Source organism: Pecten maximus, chromosome 2, assembly GCF_902652985.1.
Source record: "Pecten maximus chromosome 2, xPecMax1.1, whole genome shotgun sequence".
In the NCBI taxonomy this organism is placed as follows: Eukaryota; Metazoa; Mollusca; class Bivalvia; order Pectinida; family Pectinidae; genus Pecten; species Pecten maximus.
The window spans coordinates 19,592,914-19,605,789 of record NC_047016.1 but is presented as its reverse complement, the minus strand read 5'-3'; the positions used below and the strand labels follow the sequence as shown (position 1 = coordinate 19,605,789).

General features: G+C 34.3%; 2 protein-coding genes across 2 annotated transcripts; both read left to right on the top strand.

Annotated features, from left to right (window-relative positions):
* The first annotated feature begins 699 nt into the window (after positions 1-699).
* Positions 700-4,529, top strand: LOC117341928 (polycystin-2-like). The gene is made up of 5 exons (XM_033903798.1): positions 700-1,141; positions 2,017-2,595; positions 2,826-2,860; positions 3,703-3,869; positions 4,310-4,529. The coding sequence occupies exons 1-5, from the start codon at positions 700-702 to the stop codon at positions 4,527-4,529; spliced, it is 1,443 nt and encodes a 480-aa protein (XP_033759689.1).
* Positions 4,530-5,327: 798 nt separating this feature from the next.
* On the top strand, positions 5,328-12,780 carry LOC117321141. Its single transcript, XM_033875612.1, has 7 exons — positions 5,328-5,443; positions 6,286-6,507; positions 6,989-7,100; positions 8,644-8,764; positions 9,056-9,098; positions 9,360-9,390; positions 11,394-12,780. The coding sequence occupies exons 1-7, from the start codon at positions 5,393-5,395 to the stop codon at positions 11,489-11,491; spliced, it is 678 nt and encodes a 225-aa protein (XP_033731503.1). The 5' UTR covers positions 5,328-5,392; the 3' UTR covers positions 11,492-12,780.
* Positions 12,781-12,876: the final 96 nt, after the last annotated feature.

The following is a 12,876-nucleotide window of genomic DNA, read 5'->3' as shown; positions in this document are numbered from 1 at the left end:
CAAAATGTCAATATTTTCAAGAAGTGCGATATGAACGAGATAAAATATTGGTAAATTATGTCAAATGAATGAAATATGTATCACAATAATATACCGGAAATCTCCTCGTCTATTTCAATAAATAAAAATTAGCATGTGCATGAAAAATAATTGGAATTATCAACGTTAGATTTGACGTTGCATTTTGATGTTATACAACAACACAAAGCCATTTTCCATGGACTGTTTTAATGTGGTCCATCAAAACCATTGCGCTGATTGGTAAAAAAATAAAATTTGTTATGTGTGATTGAAGTTAGTTACAACGAACAGTAGAAGTGACAGAGGACATAACAAGCATGTAAATGAATTTCGAACATACTCAAGTCAAAATCATGTCGCACAAGACCATACAAACTTCTCAATGAAATTATGACAAACATCAAACTCTACATCATTTATATATATAGTTTATCAATTTATTAAATGAAAATTAACCTGTAAATTATACTCATGAAAAAAAATCATGTTCACGTGCTTATATAATTATTGCGTATTTTAATAAGATCCTATTTTGTAGGATGGAAACCAGTTAAAGGGTTCGAGATATTTGATGAGCACGACCCGTTTAGATACAGAACTACTGACTTCACAAGATCCTTGTCATATCAGGGGAAGTTTGACACGTACGGCGGCGGCGGTTACCTACTTGATCTAAGCATGGAACCAATCGATGCCGTTTCTTCTCTACTGGAGATTAAACAACACAATTGGCTTGATAAAAAGACACGGGCTATGTTTGTGGAGGTGCTTCTTATGAATACGAATACAATGCTATTTACTCAGCTCCTGGTGGTTTTCGAACTCCCAGCTATCGGTGGTATATTCACAAAAATTGAAGTAGAGACGTCTAATCTGTACCCTTACAGAAATACACTTGGCATTTCCATCCTAGTATTACAAGCACTTTTCATCTTGATTACCGTCGTCAGGTTTATTTCGTTGATCATCACAGGAATACGAAGCAAATGCCGATGTTTTCTTGACAGAAAGCATGTGGTCCAACTCATCACAGTTGCCGTGTCTGTTACAGCTGTAGTGTGTCATATAATGCGGTCTATCAGAATGATAAATGCTCTCAACACACTCCACGTCGAGGACGGTGAGTATATATAAATGTAATAAACAAGTATACCTATCACATCCATATTATTCATAACCATATTCTTTATATGAATAAAGTTTTGAAATCAACGTAGTTGGAGTTTAATGCTGATAGTTTTGGGGTTATGGCACATGCCACCAAGTCTGTGATTTCTTTCGAGCTATTTCGAGTTGTCCAAGTCGTCACCTAGTTATTATTAGTGAGGACACCTAGAAAGACGCAACCGCTGTATGATGCATTTTGAAATTCATTTTCGACCCCACTCATATAACATGTCACATAAGGTAATAGAATATTTCTAAATGAGACCATGATATCTACCATCAAATTTTCTTATGTTCAACAACTCCTGAAGCATTGGGTTGTTAATGTTTTTGTCAGTAGTCGATATATGTCACGAAAAACGTGATACTGAGAATAAGACCCTGAATATCGAATCACCTGGGTCGTAAAAACACTGCTGGAAGGAGTAGCAGATACATGTATGCTGCTATCTAGAAATGGACAATTCATAAATGGGAAAATAAAATCACCACGCTTATCTTTTAGCTTAATTGTAGACTATCCTTTCTGATTACGTTGTAATGATCGAGGTAAGTGGCTGATGTTGAAGAATCTGTAGTCTCATTGATTTCCAGTCCTTCATAGTATATCCTATCGACATGGACAATTATTGTTTTGTTATTAAAGAACACAAGGATTGCTTACTGATCTGAGTACATCTTATTCATTATCAATAGGCATGCATTGTAAACATATCTTAAACGTGTAACAAAACGTTAACACGGATTATTCAAATTGCAATAAGTTTGTACTATATGTATACAACAGTGATGGGTCCGTGGCTATAGCATATCTTTTGTCCTTTATAGGTTTTCTAACGTCGTTCGGAGAGGTATTCCTGTGGGACCAGTATTACTCCATGTGTGTTGGAGTGATTACGTTCTTCGCCATATTGGACCTCCTTAAAGCCCTGACCTTCAATTATCACATATACCTGATGTATCGCACAATGGTTGTGTTTCTGTTTGAGATCTGTCAGTTTACGGCCACTCTAGTCGTACTTATATTTGGATTTTCTTCCTTCATCCACCTTTTATATGGTACTCTAGATTCGGACTACAAAAGCGTGTCTGATGGTGTTCTGTCTTTGTTTCGAATGACAATAGGAATGTTCAAAATGCGTCATTTAGATGAGCAGATGGAAGAGGAGGGTGCACTGATTATATTTGGAATCTTCAGCGGTATTGTAACAATTCTGTTTATAAATTTATTCATCAGTGCATTAAATTACGCATGGAAGGATTCGAAGTCTCAGATCGATGCAGGTCTAGCAGACTTTGATGCAGAACTAAACGGATACATTTGGAAACGTATCACCAATTTGTCCATGTATCCAGCACGGAAGAGGCCACAGATCACCGACGAAACCGACGGTGCTTGCAAGATCAGTAAGATCAGTAATGTTTGCTAGACGGAAATCAAATGTGAAACTAATGTTGGTAAAAGTTCACATAGAAACATTTTGTAAAGGATGGAAATCATATATATGGTAAACGTTTTGGTCTATTAGCAGCAAGCAACCATCCGTTGTAAAGCAATGTGATTATTTTTGTAATTGTTTTGATATTATTGTCTGCACGTGAGGTTTTAATATATTCTACGCTATCTCACATTTCAGATAGCAGTGAAGGCATAGCAGTGGATTTCAGAAAGGTATCATTATAGTAATTGGTTTAATGTAAGGGTTTTTCTGATTTACTTAATTGTCATGAGTATCATGGTTGAGCATGCATCTATAGGCGTCTTACAAAATTATTTTGTGATAAACATCAATGTGACGTCAACATTGCGGTAAGATTCATGTATTTGCTGTTATGTTTTATGTAACACAACTTGGCTTTAAACTTTAATAAAATGACAAAATTAAAAACACAAAATACCGGTATATTAACGAAACTGTATTTCGAGCTCAATTGTTAACAGAAATGAAAATTTTCACGGAGACTCCTGAAAAGATACAAGGCTAATCGTAAAACATTGAACAGAGAAAGCGTCTGATGCTTCATAGCCACCAGCCGCCGTACAAAATCTTGGTCAAATACTGGTTAATCACATATTCAAATGAGAGTAATGGATATGATAACGGAACCTTTAGACATTTGGTTTACTTGGTTTATTTTGTTTAACGTCCTATTAACAGCCAGGGTTTAGACATATCAACAAGCATCAAATACATATATGAGACCATGATGTTGACCATAAAATTTTACCATGGTCGTCACAAACTTCTCTCAGAAACTTGTGTTACTATTTTCTCTATTTCACTATGTAAAGGCGTAGTCATATTGATATAACCGTCGATTCTGTAATTGGATGAAGATTAAACATAGCAAGTCAAAGAATATTACACATCATCACATTTATTTCAGACCTGAATGACCTTGACAAGGGTATGTTATTATTAATATTATAGCTGGAGAAACTAGTATACGTTAGTTGAGGATGCTTGAAATGGGTGTCATGTTTATAATACGCTAGATATTTGCGTTTTCCAGGGAGAGGGCAAATTCGCATTATTCTGTTCTACATTGACCAAGTATTATGTGGAGGACTCGACTCTGGAGAAAGACATGTTCAGCAAACTTTTGGCTAGCATATTAAGAAAAGGTCCCAATTTCCTTTGGAAGAAAACCATTATTCTTAATGATAGTATATTCTACACGTAAGTTCCTCTATTTAATGAGATGATGTGAGTGTTTTGGCATGTTAATGTATGTGTAGTTGTATATACACGTATTATGATCCAATAGTATAAATGCTATAAAACTCTATGTACATGTACTGATTTTTTTACCTTATGTGCTTGTTAAGTTTACGTTATTAGTATTTATCGTATACAAAAATGATATAATAAACCTGCTATAATGTTATTGGTACTTAATAAAAACATTATGCTACCTCTATAGTGAGAAATATCACAATTTTGGAATACGCAAACTTAATATTAGGCTGAAGGGTTTACTTAAAGAACAATTAGAAAGGACGTTGTTCCTTTCCAAATATCGTTCGTTCTTATGTTTCGATGACTGTTGTAAATAACAATAAATGACATATTCTCACGGACATAGTTTATATTTTAGTAACGTCTTGTTTCCTTTTAAGGTATAGCAAAGATGAACTGGCAAAGGACACAATTCTGACCATGAAAGTTACATCAGGACAGACTACTACACCTGTTGACGTTAAATGCATATCAATTCAAGAGGCAGCACGTATGGGCCTTATACCCTATGGTTCCAACACTAAACCATTATCTCAGTTCTGCATTGTCCATAGGGAAGACGATGCCGCGTCGGAGGTATCGGTATCTGAGGTACAGTAATTACACACTAAATGTAACGTTTACAGATTCCCCATGTAAGGTTTATAAAACTGACGTGTACGGCTACACGCTACATGTATAATGTATCATATAGGGCTAGGAATATTAACGCGTGTTTTTATGTTTTAGGTTAACTACAAGCCAACGATTTGATATTTTGTAGTGATTTCCTGTACACATAAAATCTTGACGTCATACCACAGAAAAGTTGTGCATTAGCACATACGGATTCGAAAAACTGATTGCTGTTTTAAGCAATTGCAAATAGTTGATGCCGTATATTATCGCGGTCAGTCCTCTGGCTACGTTAGCTCGGCCGTTTAATCATTAGACATTGTAGCCTCTCGGGAAGAGTTGTGTTGGTCGGGCTAAGGTCATGAATAGTCTTGTGTTGTCGTTGCTGTGCCCGTGGAAAAGAAAGCTAATCTTGATTTGTTAAGGATATCTTGAGGCTTACCCCCCGTATGTTGTTCAATGAGGAAGCAAACATCCACTTACATAATATCCCGTCTTTTAATGACATCGGGCGTTTTCTGGATGATGACTCAGTAAACAGATAAAACAAACCAGCCATCTAACTGCTAGTTGTTGTTCATTTGTCTGAAATATGTCAGAATTATTCCGAAGGGAAATCATAATTCGACATTGTCCTTAATCAATTATCACAAATTAATCGGGCACATCAATATTAATAAACAAAATGTATCTTATGATAAAACGATATAATACAATTACTTACTACTAATGTATTTTTTATGAAAACAAATAATAGTATGTTATATTTCAATTAGTGTACAATTACCATACGGCTTTTACGGACACCATCACAGGCAACATTCCTGATAGTGAAACCTTCCTTCGACATGGAATGGGAACAATATTCAGCTAGTTTAATACAGGATGCACCAAATGAGGTAAAAGTTTCTTATTTCATAAGTGATTCACTAATGACAATGAAAAATGAACTTACCACCCATGCAAAAATATATATAAACATAAAAGTATATAATTAACGTGATATATTAGCATGGAGAAAAAAACAAACATCTATGGTACTTATATATACTATTATGTAGAAAAATAATATCACATCATACGTATAGCAAGTATATTTCGATTGTACTTGTGATTCAATAATGTATATTAATGCATTATCTATTAATTTGCTTCATCTGACACTCTTTGTTCTAGAAACAGTATTTATTAATCATATATAGAAACATATTCTTAACATGCCACAGTCAAGCGGTATTCTGTTTAATAGTCTTATGTATATTTCGACGTCATGTTACATGTATTATGATTATAAGCAAATTTGTTTGATTATGAAGGTTAAAACATAAAGAGATCTGTGAAGGGTAAAAGCTGCTTGACATTTTATAACTTACTCTCCACATGGATACAGATTATTTGATCCATATAAAACATAGAGGGCGTATTCTGTATAAACATTAATATTAATAGACGTGTAATTACATGTTGTTAAACATTATGATGAAAACATATTGATTGGTTATGTTTGGACGTAGATTACAATGCATCTGTTACGTTGCCAAAGTTAAATGGATTGTCCTCTTTCTGAGTAAACCAATATTGGTATATGATGACTGAAACACTATATCATACTCTTCCAATTTTTAAATTATTTTCCATTGGTATACATCACATGTACGTTTATCCTACGATACAGTGTTTCTACATGTCTCTCTATACGCCATATTTCCCTGTTGCACACTATACACGTTACTATTTTAAGCCTGTCCGTGCCACTGCCGTCATTACAAGATTCCCGTGTTATGTCATTGCTGTTTCCTGTACAAGTTGGCCACAGATATTACCTGAAGTGTTGCGTGGTCGCAGGGAATCATTTGAGCTTACACATCAGATGTTCTCAATTATGCCATCGTCACACAACAATGTATGCATGACGTTTTCAAAGGACGAACTGCAGCAGAAAACAGTCACATTAGAACTTGTGGTGAGTTATGCAATAAGAATGTGTAATATGATTATAACTGTTATATCGATGGACGCAACTTAAGTCTCTTAAGCCGGGGCAAACTGTGCACTTTCCGATAGTAAATTATTGTTACCAAAGCCGTATACATTAATCTGAATATCTACTCCAGAACACGAATTGGCACATATATTATTTCATCTTCACCAGCTACGTACAAGTAAACTGCTCCTTTCTGCAAAGCAAATTGTCTTTGTCAAACATTTACGTTATTGACATTCTAGTCACCTGTTTACTAGCGCCCAGTCCAAGAGTATCAGACAGATATGTAACTCAGAATTTGTTCGCTTGATAAGTTTATATGTGAGATGTGTAAATGTTACCAGATATACATGTTTATCTTACCTTGTTTAACAGAATGATATGTTAATATGACAGTTTTTATAGTAAACCTTTAGATAATTAATATAATACGACTATGGTCAATGTGTCACATTTTCAGATTGAATCAGTAGGTTCTCTGCAAACATTGCATTTGATGTCAAGCCAGGACATGAACCATCCACTAAAAGTGAGTTGTGAGGACAAGAGGAGTCGGGATCAATTATCTAGCGGTAAGGTTATAAGTATCCAAACATGAATTGGTTTATGCTATACGGTAAGGTTACAACTATATAGACGTGTATTGGTTTATATTGTACGGTAAGGTTACAAGTATAAAGACGTGTATTGGTTTAGTTTGTATGGTAAGATTAAAAGTGTATAGACGTGTATTGGTTTAGTTTGTATGGTAAGGTTTTAAGTATATAGACGTGTATTGGTTTATGTTTTACGGTAAGGTTACAAATATCTAACCGTGTATTGGTTTATGTCATACGGTAAGGTTACAAATATCTAACCGTGTATTGGTTTATGTCATACGGTAAGGTTACAAGTATCTAACCGTGTATTGGTTTATGTCATACGGTAAGATTACAAGTATCTAACCGTGTATTGGTCTATGTCATACGGTAAGGTTACAAGTATCTAACCGTGTATTGGTTTATGTTTTACGGTAAGGTTACAAGTATCTAACCGTGTATTGGTTTATGTTTTATGGTAAGGTTACAAGTATCTAACCGTGTATTGGTTTATGTCATACGGTAAGGTTACAAGTATCTAACCGTGTATTGGTTTATGTCATACGGTAAGGTTACAAGTATCTAACCGTGTATTGGTTTATGTCATACGGTAAGGTTACAAGTATCTAACCGTGTATTGGTTTATGTCATACGGTAAGGTTACAAGTATCTAACCGTGTATTGGTTTATGTCATACGGTAAGGTTACAAGTATCTAACCGTGTATTGGTTTATGTCATACGGTAAGGTTACAAGTATCTAACCGTGTATTGGTCTATGTCATACGGTAAGGTTACAAGTATCTAACCGTGTATTGGTTTATGTCATACGGTAAGGTTACAAGTATCTAACCGTGTATTGGTTTATGTTATACGGTAAGGTTACAAGTATCTAATCCGTGTATTGGTTTATGTTCATACGGTAAGGTTACAAGTATCTAACCGTGTATTGGTTTATGTCATTACGGTAAGGTTACAAGTATCTAACCGTGTATGGTTTATGTTTATCGGTAAGGTTACAAGTATCTAACCGTGTATTGGTTTATGTTTTACGGTAAGGTTACAAGTATCTAACCGTGTATTGGTTTATGTCATACGGTAAGGTTACAAGTATCTAACCGTGTATTGGTCTATGTCATACGGTAAGGTTACAAGTATCTAACCGTGTATTGGTCTATGTCATACGGTAAGGTTACAAGTATCTAACCGTGTATTGGTTTATGTTTTATGGTAAGGTTACAAGTATCTAACCGTGTATTGGTCTATGTCATACGGTAAAGGTTACAAGTATCTAACCGTGTATTGGTTTATTGTATACGGTTATGTTACAAGCATCTAAAATTGTATTGGTTTAGTTTGTATGGTAAGGTTTCTCGTATCTAAAGGCGTATTGATTGATATTATATGGTAAGGTGGATTAATTTTGCCTATGACATATATGATTTTGGTTTAAACATACGGCTGTGTTCGTTGGTCGGTATTTCTCTGTCTCTCACTTTGTTCTCTCTTTACCATTAATCTATTGCTTTCCGATCACAGAAAGCTTTATGGAACTCCAAATTCTTACGAAAGATGGAGACCTTGATTGGAGGCTAGAAAACAGTGAACCACATCTGAACCGACATTGGATCACATTCTATGTAAACAACATCAGTAAAGGGTAATGTACAAATAAACTTGAATAATAAAGAAAATTTACATAATCCACCAGATAGCTCTAACTACACTGTAAAGTATGAATTCATCATCCGATTACAAATTATTCAAAAGTATTAAATGGCACGAGTATTGTGTCGTGAAATGTAAGTGCAGATATCTTGTGTGTATTTAATCACATCATATCATAAATGTTTCGGATGGGTATTAATTACCATAATCATTCATATTTACTGCTACTGCGCGTGTTCAATGACGAACACCACATAAATAAAGAAAAACCTATGTTTTACAGTGTACAGAAATCAATTGCAGTGATGCTGTCAAACTACAGAATAGTGAGTACTGTCTCTTTTAGTTATTACTTATTACCACAAAAATCTTTACATATTTCTACAATAACTCTTTCAAAGTAAAAAGCCATCAAATGCATTAATTAAGGGACTATTGAACTGAGTGCATTTTTGAGACACAATTCTGGCAAGTTTTTGAACGACATGTATGATTCTTCTAAAATCTTGAAGAGACTTATTTTCATTATGTCCAATTTTGTTGTATATAATAATATCTAATCTGTATTATATTATTTTATATAAAAGTCTTTCTCAGAACCGGAAAATCGCCATTTGGGTAAGATATGTAGCACAATTTTTCAGCTTTCTATCTTTGCATTAATGTTTGGCATATGCTATGACAAATAATTGTCACAGGTAAAAGACAAACACTGTTGCCGAATTACATCTTGTAATATAATGATATGGTAAAACGAATAGCTTAATCTGATCACTTAAACATTATGTGGGCAAAGGTAAATACTGGAGAGTTAACAAACTACACGGCAAGTACATGCTAGTCCTAGTGGCTAATACATTATGTAGACAAGGGTAACTACCGGAGAGTTACAACCTTAACGGCAGGTACATGTAGTCCATAGTGGCTAATACATTATGTAGATACATTTAAGGCCTGGTAGCGTATACATTATGTAGCTAATGATAGCTAGATAAGAGTTAATAATCTACACGATAGATACATGTAAGTCCTGGTGGCGTATACATTATGTAGACAAGGGTAACTACCGGAGAGTTACAATCTACACGGCATGTACATGTGCATATTATTTCAAGTGGCTAATATATTATTGTAGACAAGGGTAACTACCGGATATTTAACAATATACACGGCGGGTACATGTTAGTCATAGTGGCTTATACATTATGTAGGAAAGGGTAACTACCGAATTTTAACAATTTACACGACAGGTACATGTAAGTCCTGGTAGCGTGAACATTATGTAGCTAATGGTTGCTAGATAAGAGTTAACAATGTACACGGCAGGTCAGTGGCGTGTACATTATGTAGACAAGGGTAACTGCCGGAGAGTTAACAATCTACACGATAGATACATGTAAGTCCTGGTGGCGTATACAGTATGTAAAAGTTACATGTTTTTAATTAATTGAAAATACAAAGCTTTAAAACTAACTACACGTCCCGGTGACTATAATACATTGTGTAGAAAAGGGTAGCCACTTGAGAGGTTACAATTTACCATTACGGGTAAGTCATATTGACGTATATAATAAATAGACAAGAAAAGCTAAATTAGCGGCGGCAATGTATCATAAGGAAAATTAACTTGTCTTTTTGCTTTTTCGATTGCATTAAAAGGACATTCCTTCGTTTGAATAAAGTATAGGTCGTAAAAATTTAAACTTACTTGAAAATATGTATTTTCCAAGTAGTAAACGTTATAATCTTTACATCAATATGCCAATTTTACTCTCAAGATAAACCATAGTTCTTCAAGTATCAAGTCCTGAAAATTCTTAATTCGACCCGAAGTATCACTAATTACCGCAAAGACATACTGTATTTGTCTACAATACTCCTTGTTCCTGTACATCTCTGCATCTACATCTTTCATTACTTGTAGCACATACACTCATATAATCATCGTTCGGACATATGTTTCTGATGTCCGCACGTAGGAATCCCCTTTAACTTCCTCAGATGTGATAATATTTTAAAGCTTAACGCGATTTATGGTAACAGTATTGGTATGATAAAATGCTAGAACCTAATAAATGTAACGCTAGAGTAAGGCCATAAGGCATTGCGTGCTTCTTCAGGTGAATATTATTACCTTTTTTTTTTTATCAAACTTTGTCCTTTCGTTGTTGCTGATATATTTTCGTTTCCTTAGTTTCTGTATAATTACCTGTTTATGATAACTACGTACATGATTTAGTATAGTTTTACTATTCGTGGTGAGGCCTACTATTTTTCGATATCAAATCAGTTCAAATAATGTATCTGATATACTTTTCTCTGAAATGATCCAGACAGATTTTACTAAATTTCTTTATATTTGTGATTTTATTATATAGCTATACATGTACCTAACATAATATGCGTAATACTGAACAATAAGGAACCTAAAATTAATGCTATCCATGAATCTACATGTTTCCGAATGGCCGGCCTGTATCATTTTGAATTTTGGCTGCTTTAAATGTGTACGTTTAATACATTAATCAATATGATGTGTATGCATTAAGTGTCTCATTACAGGAATTATTTTCTTTAATAACAGCTCATTTGATGCAAATTTTATAATTTTACTTACACAGAAAGAGAAAAGGATATATTAATCGCTATATACAGAGGACGAATCAACACAAAACCCCTGGCGTCAAATCGGCGTGGCTCTTGGAATACCATTACATGACCTCAACGCCTTGGATGCTAGAAAGCCTCGATCGCTACAGGAGAAAGTCTGTATGGTATTGGGAAAGTGGCTGAAGGATAACCCACGCCGTTCTTTGCGTGAAATAAGCTCTGTCTGGCACTAATAGGTTTGGTTCCTGTCTCAACCAGCGATTTAATTATGATCCGTGTTAAAGGCACGGCAGCTGTGTTAGTTTGAATCGCGTAACAATAAAATATAACATTTTGTATATAATTTTTTTGGAAAATAACCACCTGATTACTGTGAACATTTTGTTAGTGTCCTTAACATTTTCATCATGGTCCATATGCAGTCGCCATTATAGTTATTTTTCTTATTACCCGTCTTGTTATCTTTATAGTTATTGTAATGACCTTTGCAGTTTCCAGTGATCTCACTGTACCCTGTAGGTTCTATGTAAGTGTTCTGTTCGTTGTTTTCTATGCGATATAAGAAACCGAATCGGAAAGCGTTCTTACAGAGCACGTTCATGAAAATGAATATGTGTACATAGCTTTTAAGTATCTGGCGAGAAAAATATAACTATCATGTAGTATTTTAGGCAAAATATACCAACAGAACATTGATAAAAGTGACTCCTTTCTATTTGTTTAAACATGAGCTCAATAATGTATAACTACGATTACTTTGCAACTTCAACAGGTCGGACATAGACACACGTTTCGACACAAGGAAGAATATTGTGTGAATTGGATGTAAGTGTCATTGCCACTGATTTGAATAATACAAAAGGCTTTTGCAAAAACTAGAAACATAGCAAATGTATTTTACAAGGTCAAACGTATTTTACAATAACAAGTGTAGTTTAAATCGAGAAAAAAATAATACAAGACAACGATGTGAGGTTGCTGAATTGGATTGGATTCGGATGTGTATAAGTCAATGGCTTCGGGAGTGACGAACTGTTGTCAACTACGAGTCATTTATTGAATTATGACTCATTGTTTCATTTATCAGTAAGGAAATAGGATCATTAACAGAAGATTATTTCTATTGGCATTGCACTATATATTTATCTTCTTTTGTTTTACTCTATATTTTTGTTTCAAATTTTCAATGATCAACGTTTCGTTTCGTAAATGTGCTTTATTTTGTATGCTAATAAATAAACGTTTTTTTCTAACGGTGATGTGTTTTCATGATAAATTATTAATCACATGTTATAGTTTACATACCTACACTGATCGGTAATACGTTTTTATCAATTACTTGTTATAATAAAGACGGAAAAGACAACTGAAATGTGACAGCTATTTGATTAATTTTCCAATTAATAACTTTAGTTATGTAGATAAGCATAATTGCTGAGATATGTATATTGTCTATGACCACAATATTATTTATGGCTAGCTTACACTGACCTC